Source organism: Orcinus orca, chromosome 3 (genome assembly GCF_937001465.1).
Source record: "Orcinus orca chromosome 3, mOrcOrc1.1, whole genome shotgun sequence".
In the NCBI taxonomy this organism is placed as follows: domain Eukaryota; kingdom Metazoa; phylum Chordata; class Mammalia; order Artiodactyla; family Delphinidae; genus Orcinus; species Orcinus orca.
Window position 1 is genome coordinate 154,925,840 of NC_064561.1, and position 14,337 is coordinate 154,940,176.

A 14,337-nucleotide genomic window follows, 5' to 3' on the forward strand; every position below is an offset into this window, starting at 1 on the left:
TCGCTGCTGCGCACGAGCTTTCTTTAGTTGTGGCTAGCAGGGGCTACTCTTCGTTGCGATGTGTGGGCTTCTCATTGTGGTGGCTTCTCTTGTTGCGAAGCACGGGCTCTAGGCACGCAGGGTCAGTAGTTGTGGCACATGGGCTTAGTTGCTCCGTGGCATGTGGGATCTTCCCGGACCAGGGCTCGAACCCATGTCCCCTGCACTGGCAGGTGGATTCTTAACCACTGCGCCACCAGGGAAGCCCTATATATTGTTTTATATATTGTTTTTAATGCATTTATCTTCTGGTACTTTCCTCTGTCTTTAAAATTTCTCAGGACATCCTGAAGATTTTCACCTAGAATTTGTTAATTTAGATCGCCAAAAAAACCTGACTGTGGCAACAAAACAAATTTAGTAAACAGTTCAAATTAGCTCCTTAGGAACACTGGGAACATAGTAAGTAAAAAACTATTTACATTTATAGGTTTTTAGAGTATTTTAAAATTTAGTGTTATAATAAGCCACTTAACTCACCAAGCTGTCATGTTAAGTTGCTAGATTATCTTACTCAAGTAATATTTAATCTTCACATTTGATTTTAGGAAAATATAGTATGTGTAATATTAACTTAAAATAACAGCCTAGCATCTCTGATGATCCTAGGTCTTCCATATTCAATATACTGATACGTTATAAAAATAAATAAAATATATCAAAAATGACAAATGAAAAGCAAAATCAGAATCCGAAAGACAGTAAATTTCTCAGTGACAGGAACTCTGTCTCATTCACCTTTTAAGTCCTAACGATAATTACAACGTTTATTAAGCATTACTGAGGATTTAGCTTGAGGAGTTCACAAAGAAATGGGACTTGAACTTTATTTATAATACATCAGAAAAAGGATGTTTGTAGATAACTTGCCACAAATATTAGAACAAACATTTGAGTACATAACCCAGTTGATCTGTCAGTGAAAATGACTGTCATCTGTCAGTGAAAATGTGGATGACACAATGTGAATTTTAAATTTAAAATATTTACTACATGGTTTATATAAGAGAAAAATAGGACAGCTCTAATACTTACACTACATTTAGTGGTAAGATATGGTTGCATAGTCATGGCATGTTTAACCATGAGCTGGGGTCTTATTTTGCTGAATAAGAACAAAGTGGTTATGCAAGCTACCAATCGTCCAGAATTCACACCTTTATTGTCAGAGTCTGGAAAAACAAACAGAGAAATAAGACACTAAAATATGACAAGGCAATGGAAATCATACAGAATATTATTTAAATTACTCAATACTATCCCCTGAATAGATTCAGTGCATGCCTGAATACAACAGATTAGCATTTCTTATGATGCTAGACTTCCTGCATTTCATTTTTTCTTTGTTATATTACATATGTAAAGGATAAAGGACAAGGAGGCTGCACTAGGGAAGGCAAGTTTTACACTGAGGGGAGTAGGACTGAAGTTAAAAAGTAGAATGAAAGTTGGGAAGTTTAGAGATGGAATTTTCAGAATAAACATGGTATTGATTATATCTAAAACTGGATGGAAATGAGTATGGGAAAGAAAATTAGCAAAGGAGGACAAAGACAATTTAGCTGAGGTGATACTGTGTTTAAGGGTACTGGGGAGAAAAAGAGATGCTGCTGTGGTAGAAGAATGTTAGAAGACAGGAATGATAAGAAGGTGGACCAGTGCTATATTAGAAAAGTAAACAAAATGCTGTTCAGGTGAGAGGAAAATGTTGCTAGTTAGGAGATAAAATGTTTCTTGGTTCTCAGGAGTTTTTAGAGGAGATTAGAAACTTTTTAACATTAAGTGACAACAGTATCACCCTTAAAATCTAGGATAGGGAAAAGTAGGGGAAACAACAAAATATACAAAGAAAAAGAGGTAAACATGGAAAATGAAAAAAAAATTAAAGAAAAAAAACTGCAATAAAAATATAAAGAATATCAACAATTTTACCATAAATGATACCTCTGTATAGAGGCAACTGGCCCCCAATTCTGAAAACTGACTGAGGCTGACTATTGTTCCTCATTAATGTACATTAGGGGATGGGAAATAATGTTAGTCTTGTGTGCTTTTAAGCAATAGATATCCATTATGACTTTTATAAGTTTTATATAATTATTTATATTTTCATTAACTTCAATTTTGTGACTGACAGTGTGATAAATAATATAAAATATTAAATATTTAAGGAATTTCTCAATTAAAAAATATTAAGAGCTTTCTAGGTCAAGATTAAGCACGTTATATAATAATTATAAATGATATTAGGTATATACTACAAATCTTTTAAACACATTTTTATAATAATTAAAACAATTTCATTTTGATAGAAAATTTTATATAATTTAAAAGATATTGAACAGTTTTTGGATGAGTGCATTTAGCTAAATACATATTAGCCCCTGGACTTACTTTAATTCCTGTTCATTATGACATCTAAAATTATGTGCTATTGAAAGGTATGTGGAAGAGACAAGTCCTATGCTTTTATTGTACTGCTCTAGATAATATTACTCAACCATAACAATATAACCTAGGATTCAACACCAAACAAAAAACAGATTTCATTTAAAAGTGAAGTAGTTAATTATTAGGCTAAGCAGAGCTAGAGGCAAAAATGAGAAATGTGCCCAAAGTATTTTAAAATATCTTATAAAATCAACTTAACGACCAATATATAAAATGTCTTACCAGCTAGAGATTCCTCATATTTAAGAATGTGCTCAACTAGGTTATCAACAAGTTGAGTACAAGCTTTCTTCACAGGTTTATATGAGGAATCCTCTTCGGACTTCAACAACTATATATGTATATATATAAAAAAAAAAAATCCCAGTATAATTATTCATTAGACAATAATAATATAAACGCATTAAATGTGTCCATAAGTAATAAGCTTTTCAATTGGTTATTAACAATTTAATACTGAAAATGCAAATTAATAAACAAAAATATGTAACAAATATTTAAAAATATCTTATAAACCAGTAATTTATAGATACTTTCAAACAATTTTAGTATGAAGTTATTTAAATTGCTATGTGTAGGACCTAAGGTAGAATATGAGAGAAATGAGAACGGTGACCTTCTTTTAAGAGTACCACTCAATGTTAGTTGAATGATTTTAAAGAATGAGAATTCCATTCCTTATTATTTCAAGTTCTTTGATGTCTCAAAAAAGTATATTATGGGTTAAGTACATTTTTAAAATAATTGTAACTACATCTGAATTGCACCTTATAATTCGCAATTATAAAACACAAGGCTGGATTTCTTCCCTGTGTTATCTTTTACCAAGTTATTAATAAACAATGTTAGAAAAGTGTTACGAATAATGATATGAGGAAAAGAGATCAGTTTAACTATAGCCAAAAAATAAAACCAATCCAATCTTTCATAATAATCAGAGGTCAATGGTAAAGTCATCTAAGGTATATCTGTTTTGTTAATAAAGAATAGCTAATACAATTCTGGAGCTATTAAAGAAACTGAAATGTTTAATTTCTGAAAAGAGTTCCAGTGCTGTCCAATGTAACTTTCTACAATGATGGATATGTTCTATATCTGTGCTGCCCATTATTGCTGCTACAAGCCACATGCAGCTACAAAACACTTCAAATGTGGATAGTATAATTGAGGAATTAAAAGTAAATAAAAATTCAAGTTAATTTAAATGAAAAAATATGTGTGGCTAGTATGGGACAGCACAAGTTTAAACTTTCACTACAATATGCGTGGATGATTAAAACTGATAGCAATCAGAATAACATATCACACACATTTCCCCTGCTCCCTCCAATTTAAAGAAATAAATGTAAGCAAGAGAACTTCAATTTACCCAGTTACAACTCTGAACAGCAAATTCTCCTTGTCCTGCTCTATAACTCAACCTTAAGCAGCTATTAAAATTATATGCTAGTCTGGTCTTTTTCAGGCAGGAGTAGAAAACAATCTCCTCGCCTGTTTTTTCTTTCTGCTCTCCAAGACATCAAGTTTACATAAAAGTATTAGTCATAAATTTTAGTTCATGACATTGCCAATACTGGTTATGTGCCCTTTTAATTTATTTACTTATAAATATAATGATGCACTATGAACCTAACTCAAGAATATTTCCAATAACTTATATTTCCCAATGTGCTCCTTCCTTTATCCCATCTTCCTCTTTAACTTTCAAGGTACCACTTATCAGGAATTTTACCATTTCTTTGCTTAAAAAAAATTGTCTAAGCTAAATACTGTTTATAGTTTTGCTGGATTTTCAACTTTCTGAAAGGTATCATACTGGATGTAGTCTTCTGAGATGTGCCTTTTTCACTTCACATGTCACTAACTGTAATCCAGGTTGTTGCATGAAACAACTTTATTCATTTTCACTGCTATACGACAGGCCATTTTATGTCCATACTGCAATTCATTTATCCATTCTTCTGAAGATAGGTTAATTAAAATTTTAGTGGCATAATGAACATTCTTGTCTCCTGGTGCACATATGCAAGATTCTCTTGGGTATATACCTTGGCGTGGAACTACTGGGTCATAGGATATATGAAAGTTCAACTTTATGAAATAATACTAAATTTAAAAACTTTTGTTGTAATATTTTCTCAGCGCCAGTGTTTAAGAGATGCTATTTAATCCATCTTTTCTCCATCATTTGTTATCACCGAACTTCAACTTTCGCCAATCAAATGGGTGTAAAATGGGGTCTTGATTTGTATTTCCTATATTACTTATGAGGCTGAATACCTTATAGGCCATGTGTGCTATCTCCTCTATGAACTGCCTATTCATGACTTTCTCCTGTTTTCCTGCCAGGACTCCTGCTTTACACTGGTTTGCAGGACAGGAGTTCTTTACATACTTTTAACAATGATCCTTTGTTAGCTATATGTGTATCAAATATCTTTCCCAGTTTGTGACTTGTGTTTTCTTGATTCATAAATGTTCCTCATTTTAAGGCAGTGAAATTTATCAATCTTTCCAGGTTAATGGCTTTTGTGACTTAAGAAATTCTTCCCTAAGAAAGGTCAAAAATATATTCACACATATACTTTCTTCTGTAAGTTTTAAAGATTTCCTTTAATCTATATGGAATTGACTGCTGAGTTGAAGAATTAAAAAAAAAAAAAAACTTTATGGATAGCCACTTGACCCAGTCTCATTTATTGAAAAATCCATGCTACCTTAATTACTGTATCTCTAAAAATAAGTCCTGATATGTGTGTTAAGGCACATCAGTGTCCCTGCATTTTCAGAAGTGACAATTATTTTCAGCTCTTTACTTTTCCATATACATTTTTTAATCACTTTGACAGGTTGATGAATACTTTTTGTTCTTGATTTTGATGAGATCTTTTAATATCTTTCCATTTTGCACGATTTTCATTTTAGGTTTTATAGTTTATTCTCTGTCAGATTTTATTCCTAGTTTACTAGAAGTTATCATTCAAGGGTATTAAATTTTATCAACGATTTCTCCTGTATCCTGACATGATTATTTTTTGTTTAATGTTAAATCATACACACATGTGATGTTAAACCAGCCCCATGATATGCATGCATAGATATATGTGTGCATATGTATATGTAAACATATACACATCTCTATCCATCTTTTTGATGCATTTCAAAGTAAGCTGCAGACATCAGTGTATTTCCTCTTTTTTCCTTTTTTTTTTTTTTTTTTTTTTTGCGGTACGCGGGCCTCTCACTGTTGTGGCCTCTCCCGTTGCGGAGCACAGGCTCCGGACGCACAGGCTCAGTGGCCATGGCTCACAGGCCTAGTCGCTCTGCGGCATGTGGGATCTTCCCGGACCGGGGCACGAACCCGTGTCCCCTGCATCGGCAGGCGGACTCTCAACCACTGCGCCACCAGGGAAGCCCTCTTTTTTCCTTTTGAGATAAAATTTACATGAAATATGTACAAATCTTCAGTGTGTACTCGCCCGGTTTTGTTAAGTGTATTCACCTATATAAGTCAAACTCCCTATCAAGATAAAGGACAGTCTTTCTCCATCTTTAACTTATATCAGAATCATCTGGAGACTTTGTTTAGGTGGGCTCCTACTTCAGAGTTATGGATTAAGTCTGGGGTAAAGCCTTAGAACTTCACTTCTAACAAGTCACAGGTAATCTTGATAACTTTTAGAACCACTGATATAGATTATTACCATCACCCCTGAAAGTCCCCTCATGTTCCTCTCCAGTCAATCCCTGGCCCCCTGCAACCACTCTTCTGATTTTTTTCCAATATAGATTAGTTTAGCCTCTCCTAGAGCTTCATATAAGTGGAATCATAATATGTACTCTTCTGTGTAAGGTTTCTTTCATTCTGCATGTTTTTATTATTTACCTATGTTGCTGTATGTATCAATAGTTTGTTCCTTTATGATATGGTGTACTATTAAGTTGTATGGATACATCAGGTTTTTTTTAACCCATCACTGGTTGATGGAGACAGACACTATTTGATTGTAAACTCAGGCAGGAGAAATCAAGCTGCACCTTCAACACTTTGCTTAGAAATCTCCTCAGCTAAACATTCAATTTCATCACTTGAAGGTCTACCTTTCACAAAACACTAGAACAGAAACACAATTTAGCCAAGTTCTTTGTCACGTTATAACAAAGACTCACTTTTCTCTGTTGACTGAGAATGTCAACATGTTCCTCATTTGCATCTGAGACCTCATCAGAATGGCTTTTAACCATCCATATTTCTACCAACATTCTGTACATGATTATATATATGCTTTAAAGAGAAGGAAGCTTTCCCTATAGTTCTTCTCTTTTCTTTCTGAGCCCTCATCAGAATTGCCTTTAAATGTCTTCACAGCAATATCAGTTTTTCTCTAGTATGCACCTCAAAAATCTTCTGGTGTCTACCAACTACCCAATTCCAAAGTCACTTCCACATTTTTAGGTATTTATTTCAGCAGCACCTCACTTGTTGATACCAATTTCTTAGTATGGGCTGCTTTAACAAATACCATAGACTATGTGGATTAAACAATAGAATTTATTTCTCATAGTTCTGAAGGTTGGGAAGTGCAAGATCAACGTATGGTTGGTTTCTGGTGAAGATCCTCTTCCTAGCCTGAAGATGGCTGTCTTCTTGTTGTATCCTCACACAGCAGAGAGCAGACAGGTAATTTCTCTCATGTCTCTTCTTAGAAGGACACTAATCTGATTCATGAGGGCCCCACCCTCATGACCTAATTATCCTCCAAAGGCCCCATCTCCTAATACCATCACACCGGGGATTAAGCTTCAACATTATGTTGAAGATTCAACAAAGATTCAATCCACAGCATTCTTTGAAGAATCCTCTTGAGGAAGGAGTTCCATGCACTACTGAAAATTTATACTGTTAATCCTGTCTCCAACCTTCCCCAAAGGAACCTATAGTCTTTTACCAGGTTAACTGTGCATTGGGGGAAAAAAATTATTAGACCTTTTAGGGATTACCAGACACTGGCTCTGAACTGACACGAATTCTAGGAGACCCAAAACATCACTGTGGCCCACCAATCAGAGTAGGAGCTTATGGAGGTCAGATGATCAATGAAGGTATAGCTCAGGTCTGTTTCACAGTGAGTCCAGTGGGTCCCTAAACCCATCCTCTGGTTATTTCACCAGTTCCAGAATGCAAAATTAGAATAGATTTATTCACAGGCTGACAGAATCCCCACGTTGGTTCTTTGATCAATGGAGTGAGGGCTATTGTGGTGGGAAAGGCCAACTAGAAGCCACTAGGACTGCTTCTACCTAGGAAAATAGTAAATCAAAAACAATACTGTATCACTGGAGGGACTGCTGAGATTAGTGCTACCACCAAAGACTTGAAGGATGCAGGGGTTGTGATTCCGACCACATCCTTATTCAACTTGCCTATTTGGCCTGAGAAGACAGATGGATCCTGGAGAATGACAGTGAATCAGCATAAGCTTAACCAGGTTGGGACTCCATTGTAGCTGCTGCACCAGATGACGTATCAGTGCTTGAGCAAATTAACACATCCTCTGGGATCTGGTGTGCAGCTACTGATCTGGCAGATGCCTTTTTCTCATCCCTGTCAAAGGCCCACCAGAAGCAGTTTGCTTTTAGCTGGCAAGGCCGGCAATACACTGCACTGCCCTGTCTCAGAGGTATATTAACTCTCCAGCCATACATTATAATTTAGTTTGCATGTTCTTGATTATCTTTCCCTTCAACAAGATATCACACTGGCCCATTACATTGATGACATTATGTTGACTGTATGTAGTAAGCAAAAAGTAGCAACTACACTAGACTTACTGGTAAGATGCGCGTGTCAAAGTGTGGGAAATAAATCCAACAAAAATTTAGAGGTCTTTTACTTCAAAGAAATTCCTGGGGGCTTAGTGGTGTGGGGTATGTTGAGATATTCACTGTAAAGTAAAGAATAAGATGTTGCATCTGGTCCCTCCTATAACCAAAAAGGAGACTCAAAATCTAGTGGGTTTCTTTGAATTTTGGAGGCAACAAATTCCTCATTTGGGTATATTATTCTGGCCCATTTACTGAGTGACCTAAGAAGCTGCCAGTGTTGAGTGGGGCCCAGAACAGAAGAAAAGGCTCTGGAATAGGTCCAGGCTGCTGTGCAAGTTGCTTTGCCACTTGGGCCATATGATCTAGCAGATCCAGTGGTGCTTGAAGTGTTAATGGAAGACAGGGATGCTGTTTGGAGTCTTTGGCAAGCCCCCATAGGTGAACTGCAGTACAGGCCCTTAGGATTTCGGAGCAAAGGCTTGCCATCCTCCATAGAAATAGCTCTTGGCATGCTACTGGGCCTCAGTAGATACTGAATGCCTAGCCATGGGCCACCAAATTATCATGCATTCCGATCTGTCATGAACTGGGTGTTTTCTGACTCACCAAGCCATAAAGTTGGGTGTGAAAAGCAGTACTCTATTATCAAATGTACGTGGTATATACATGATTAGGTCAGAGCAGGCTAAGGGGCACTTGAAAAAATGGCCTAAATGCCTGTGGTTCCCACTTCTGCTACACTACCTTCTCTCTCCCAGCTTGCACCTATGGCCTCAGCTGACCATGGGGAAGACCCTAGGGTCAGATGACAGAGGAAGAGAAGACTTGGGCCTGGTTTATAGATGGGTCTGCACAATATGCAGGTACCACCCAAAAGTGGACAGTTGTAGCAATACAACTCCTTTCTGGGACATCCCTGAAGGACAGTGGTGAAGAGAAATTTTCCCACTGGGCAGAACCTGAAGCTGTGCATCTGGTTGTTCACTTTGCTTGGAAGGAGAAATGACCAGATGTGTGATTATATACTGATTCATGGGTCATGGCCAATGGTTTGGCTGGATGGTCAGGGACTTGGAAGGAACATGATTGAAAAGTTGTTGATAAGGAAATCTGGGGAAGAGGCATGTGGAGACATCTCTGAATGGGCAAAATCCATGAAAATATTTATATCCCACATGAATGTTCACCAAAGGGTAACCTTAGCAGAAGAGGATTTTAAAAATCAAGTGGATAGGATGACCTGTTCTGCAGATACCTTCTCTGAGGATATCAGCCTCTTTCCCCAGCCACTCCTGTCATCACCCAATGGGCTCATGAACAAACTATCCATGGTGGCAGAGATAGAGGCCATGTATAGGCTCAGCAACATGGACTTCTACTCACCAAGGCCACACTGGCTATGGCTACCACTGAGTGCCCAACCTGCCAGCAGTAGAGACCAACACTGAGTCCCTCATATGGAATGATTTCCTGTGGTGATCAGCCAGCTACCTGGTGGCAGGTTGATTACACTGGACTGCCTCCATCATGGAAGAGGCAGCATTTTGTTCTTACTGGAATAGACACTCTGGATACAGATTTGCCTTTCCTGCAGGCAATGCTTCTACCAAAACTATCTCCTGCGGACTTACAGAATACCTTATCTACCATAATGGTACTCCCAACAGCATTGCTTTTGATTAAGAAACTCACTTCACAGCAAAAGAAGTGTAGCAACGAGCCCATGCTCATGTTCCCGACTATTCTGAAACAGCTGACTTGATAGAATGTGGAATGTCCCTTTAAAGATTCAGTTACAGCACCAGATAGGTGGCAATATCCTGCAATGGCTCAGGCAAGATTCTCCAGCAGGCTCTTATGCTCTGAGTCAGCACTGATACATGGTGCTGTTTAGTCCACAGCCAGGATTAGTCCAGGAATCAAGAGGTGGAAATTTGAGGGGCATCACTATTACCCCTAGTGACCCATTAGCAAAATTTTTGCTTCTGTTCCATCTACTTTATGCTCTGCTGGCTTAGAGAGAGGTTCTAGAGAGGGAATGTTTCTACCAGGAAACACAACCATAATCCCACTGAACTGAAAGTTAGTACTGTCACCCAACTACTGTGTGCTCCTCATGCTTCTGAATCAACAACAAAGAAGGGAGTTAGGGTTCTGGATGGAGTGACTGATCCTGACTACCAAGAAGAAACTGGAGTACTACTCTATAATGGAGGTACGGAAGAGTATGTCTGGAATACAAGAGATCCCTTAGGCCATCTCTTAGTATTATACCAGCTGTGATCACATTACCAGTTATAGAAATAAGGACTTCAATTGCCATGAGTATTTCCTACTTATTTTGTCATGAATACATTTGTGTGTGTGTGCGTGTGTGTGTGTTGTGTGTACAGAGGTGGGGGAGAGGGAAAGTGAGAAAATATCTTTCTTCCCCACCCCCCGCTTATTCCTTTATCACATAACATAAAGTGTACTGACTTCATATCACAGTATTTAAATGTTGTTAATCTGACATCACAGTACTTAAATTATGGGATATCAAGAAGAGTAAACATCACTCAAGGACTTCTGGGGAAGGGGTTGGTGCATTTTTGGTTACATGCATGATAGTTGTATCATGTTAGGTAGAACCATGACCTTGTTATTGTCTTTATTTGGAGATTTAGTATCGTTTAAGTAGATGTATATGGGTACCAAGTTAACAAAGGGTAGAACTGTGATGGTTAATTCTAAGTGTTAACTTGACTGGGCCAAGGGATGCCCAGTTATCTGGTTACACATTATTACTGGATGTGTTGGTGAGTAAAGGTGGTTCTAAATGAGATTAGCATTTGAATTCGTGAACTCAGCAAAGGAGACTGCCCTCTCCAATGTGGGTGGGGCTGAATAGAACAGAAGGTAGAGGAAGGGAGAATCCAACCATTTTCTGAGTACTTGAGCTGGGACATTGGTCTCCTCCCACATTTGGACTGGGATTTACGCTATCAGCTTCCGTGGTTCGGGCCTTAGGACACAGACTAAACTACATACTAGGGGCTTTTCTGGGTCTCCAGTTTACAGACAGCAGACTGTGGGATTTAAGAACCTCCATAATCACATAAGCCAATTCCTTATAATAAATCTGTCTCCCTTTCTCAGTATCTTGTTGGTTCTGTTTCTCTGGAGAAACATGACTAATACATGTCCCTTCTGAGTCAATCCCTGACCCCTGCAATCACTCCTCTGATTTTTTCCAATACAGATTAGTTTTGCTTCTCCTCGAACTTCATATAAATGGAATCAGAGTATGTACTCCTCTGTGTAAGGCTTCCTTCATTCTGCAGTGTTTTCATTAACCGTCCATGTTGCTGTATGTATCAGCAGTCTGTTCCTTTATGATGTGGAGCACTATCAAATTGTATGGATATATCGGTTTCTCTATTCATTCACTGATTGATGGCAATAAGAGTATTTGATTGTAAACTTCAAGAAGGAGATCTTGTTTTGGACTACAAAGGCCAGGAACAGATGAAATATAGTTTATTCAAGTTTTTTCATTGCCTGCATTTTCTTGTAAACTAAAAAAAGGCTGTAGTCTTAGATCATAAACGATGACAATGAGTGGCTCTGTAAAATTAATTTTGTGTACCCACCATAGGCTATGACAGTGGTTTAAATTAATTGAACCACTTTTTAGAAATAAAAAAAATGTAAGGACTTTCATGATAGAACTTTTTCTTTCACATACTACTGGAAAAAAAATCACAAAAAAGCTATGAATTCATTAAGTTATAAGGGAATTGAATTTCCATACATTTACAAAATGTGTATATGTACTTAGTGGACAGAGTTTGATGCCTGTGTAAATATGAAGCTATTTCATGTAGTACTTCAAGTTTGCCTAGGAAATCATATTCCATGAATTGGGAATCACTGATCTATACGAAGCCGACCCAACATAAAAATAATAATGAGAAATATCTGAAATTGGACAGAATGGAATGTGTGTACATGAATCCATGTGGAAACAGTAAGAGTGCTAATTATTTTTGATTCAAGAATTTCAAACAATTCCAGTAGTCCCTTCTATGTATCCTTCCCAGCTTCTCTTAAAATTTATGCACAGTGCTGTTACAACTGCTAAGAGTGGTTATATCTCCATCAGATGTATTTATATAAATATTTTTTAGTTTTCTTTATTTCATTAAACTAAACTCTGCTAGTCTAATGACTGTATCAGAAAGTCACAATGTCATTTTGGTAAACTAAATTGTTGGCAGAAACTAAAGGAGGAAAGCAATGAATAGGGAGCAACAGAAAGCAATGAACTAAAAGAGGACTAGAGAGTAAAGATATAAAGAATATAAAACTACTAAGAGATTATAAATCTAGTGTTCTCTTTTCTACTTTCAACTTGCTAATAACACATAGGGATATTATCTTAGATTCTTTTTATTAATACTAACTAATGACATTTCTGATAGCTATACTTAATTCTTACTTTAACTTTTATTACAATTATCACATGAAACGTTGTTGTAGAGTTTTCTAGGAATTATGCCCCTTTGGAATGGCTGACATAAATATAACTAAGACAGTCATAAGGCTCTATAATATAGAGCTAATTATTTGACTTAGGAGGGAAAGGATGTCAAATATATCATGTAAAATTATAAAATGGAAGATGACTGATGAAGAGAGTCGAAGATATTACAGACTGGATAACAGAGGCAAACACCATGAGGATGCTTAAAAAAGGCATCTTAAAATTTTTTTAAAAGCAACATATTACTACATACTACCAGAGGGCTAAAGTTAAAAAGAATGACAATACCAAGTACTGGTGAGGATGTGGAGCAACTGGAACATTGCTGGTGGAAATGCAAAATGGTTCAGCCATTTTGGAAAAACAGCTTGGCAGTTTCTCACTCACCACATGACCCAACAACTACGATCACAGGAATTTACCCAAGAGAAATGAAATCACCTATCCCCACAAAAACTTGCACACCAATATTCATAGCAGGATTATTCATAATAGTCCAAACTGAAAACAACCCAAAAGTCCATAAATTTGTGAATAAAGAAATTATGATACATCCATACTATTGACACTACTCAGCAATAAAAAGGAATAAAACATTAATACACCAGCAACATTCTGCTAGTTAAAAGAAGTCAAACACAAAAGACTACATGTTGTATGATTCTACTGATATGAAATTCTACAAGAGGGACAACTGTAGTGACAAAAAGTGAATCAGTGTCTTCCAAGGACCAAGGGGAGAGGATCAACTACAAAGAGGCACAAGGAAGCTTTTAAGAGTGATATTCTTTACATCACTGTAAATAATTACTAAAGTTAATCAAAATGTACACCTAAAACTGGTGAATATTTTTGCATGTAAATTATGCCTCAATAAAATAATTTTGATTGATTGTTAAAAATATTGCTAAATACAGTTTTATTACTAAAAGTATTATTAAAAATAAAAAAGTAAACAGACTTAACAGATAGTAAATTGTTGACATAATCGAACAGAAAAAATTACTTCATGATAGATTTTTAATGGTATATGTTTAGTGAGCTACAGATAAAAAGAAATGCAAAAAAAAAATCTTAAACTGTATCCAGTAATCTTCCTGTCAATATAGTAGGGCAAAGCAAATAGGAAATTATGTCCATTTCCTTGGAAATAAGATTTTTAGCCTAAAGGAAATAATAAAATCAAAGAAGCAGAATCTCATAATCTTAAATTTGAATTAAAAATATCAATACAGGGCTTCCCTGGTGGCACAGTGGTCGTGAGTCCGCCTGCCGATGCAGGGGACATGGGTTCGTGCCCCGGTCCGGGAAGATCCCACATGACGTGGAGCGGCTGGGCCCATGAGCCGTGGCCGCTGAGCCTGCGCGTCCGGAGCCTGTGCTCCGCAACGGGAGAGGCCACAACAGTGAGAGGCCTGCGTACCGCAAAAAAAAAAAACAAAAAAAAAAACAACAATATAAATTCTTGATTTATGTTTTTCTTTCTAAGAAATATA

General features: G+C 36.8%; 1 protein-coding gene across 4 annotated transcripts in view; it reads right to left on the reverse strand.

Annotated features, from left to right (window-relative positions):
* The window catches only part of NIPBL (NIPBL cohesin loading factor), a 192,180-nt gene that overhangs the window by 27,436 nt on the left and 150,407 nt on the right, over nucleotides 1-14,337 (reverse strand). For 3 of the 4 annotated variants that reach the window (XM_004265995.4, XM_033421259.2, XM_033421257.2), the window contains 2 exons: nucleotides 2,713-2,821; nucleotides 1,075-1,211 (listed from right to left, as the gene is read on the reverse strand). The exons of the other annotated variant lie outside the window; for it this stretch is intronic. In XM_004265995.4, the coding sequence (XP_004266043.1) occupies nucleotides 1,075-1,211; nucleotides 2,713-2,821 (246 nt within the window). The remainder of the gene's footprint in view (nucleotides 1-1,074; nucleotides 1,212-2,712; nucleotides 2,822-14,337) is intronic. 4 annotated transcript variants of the gene reach the window in all.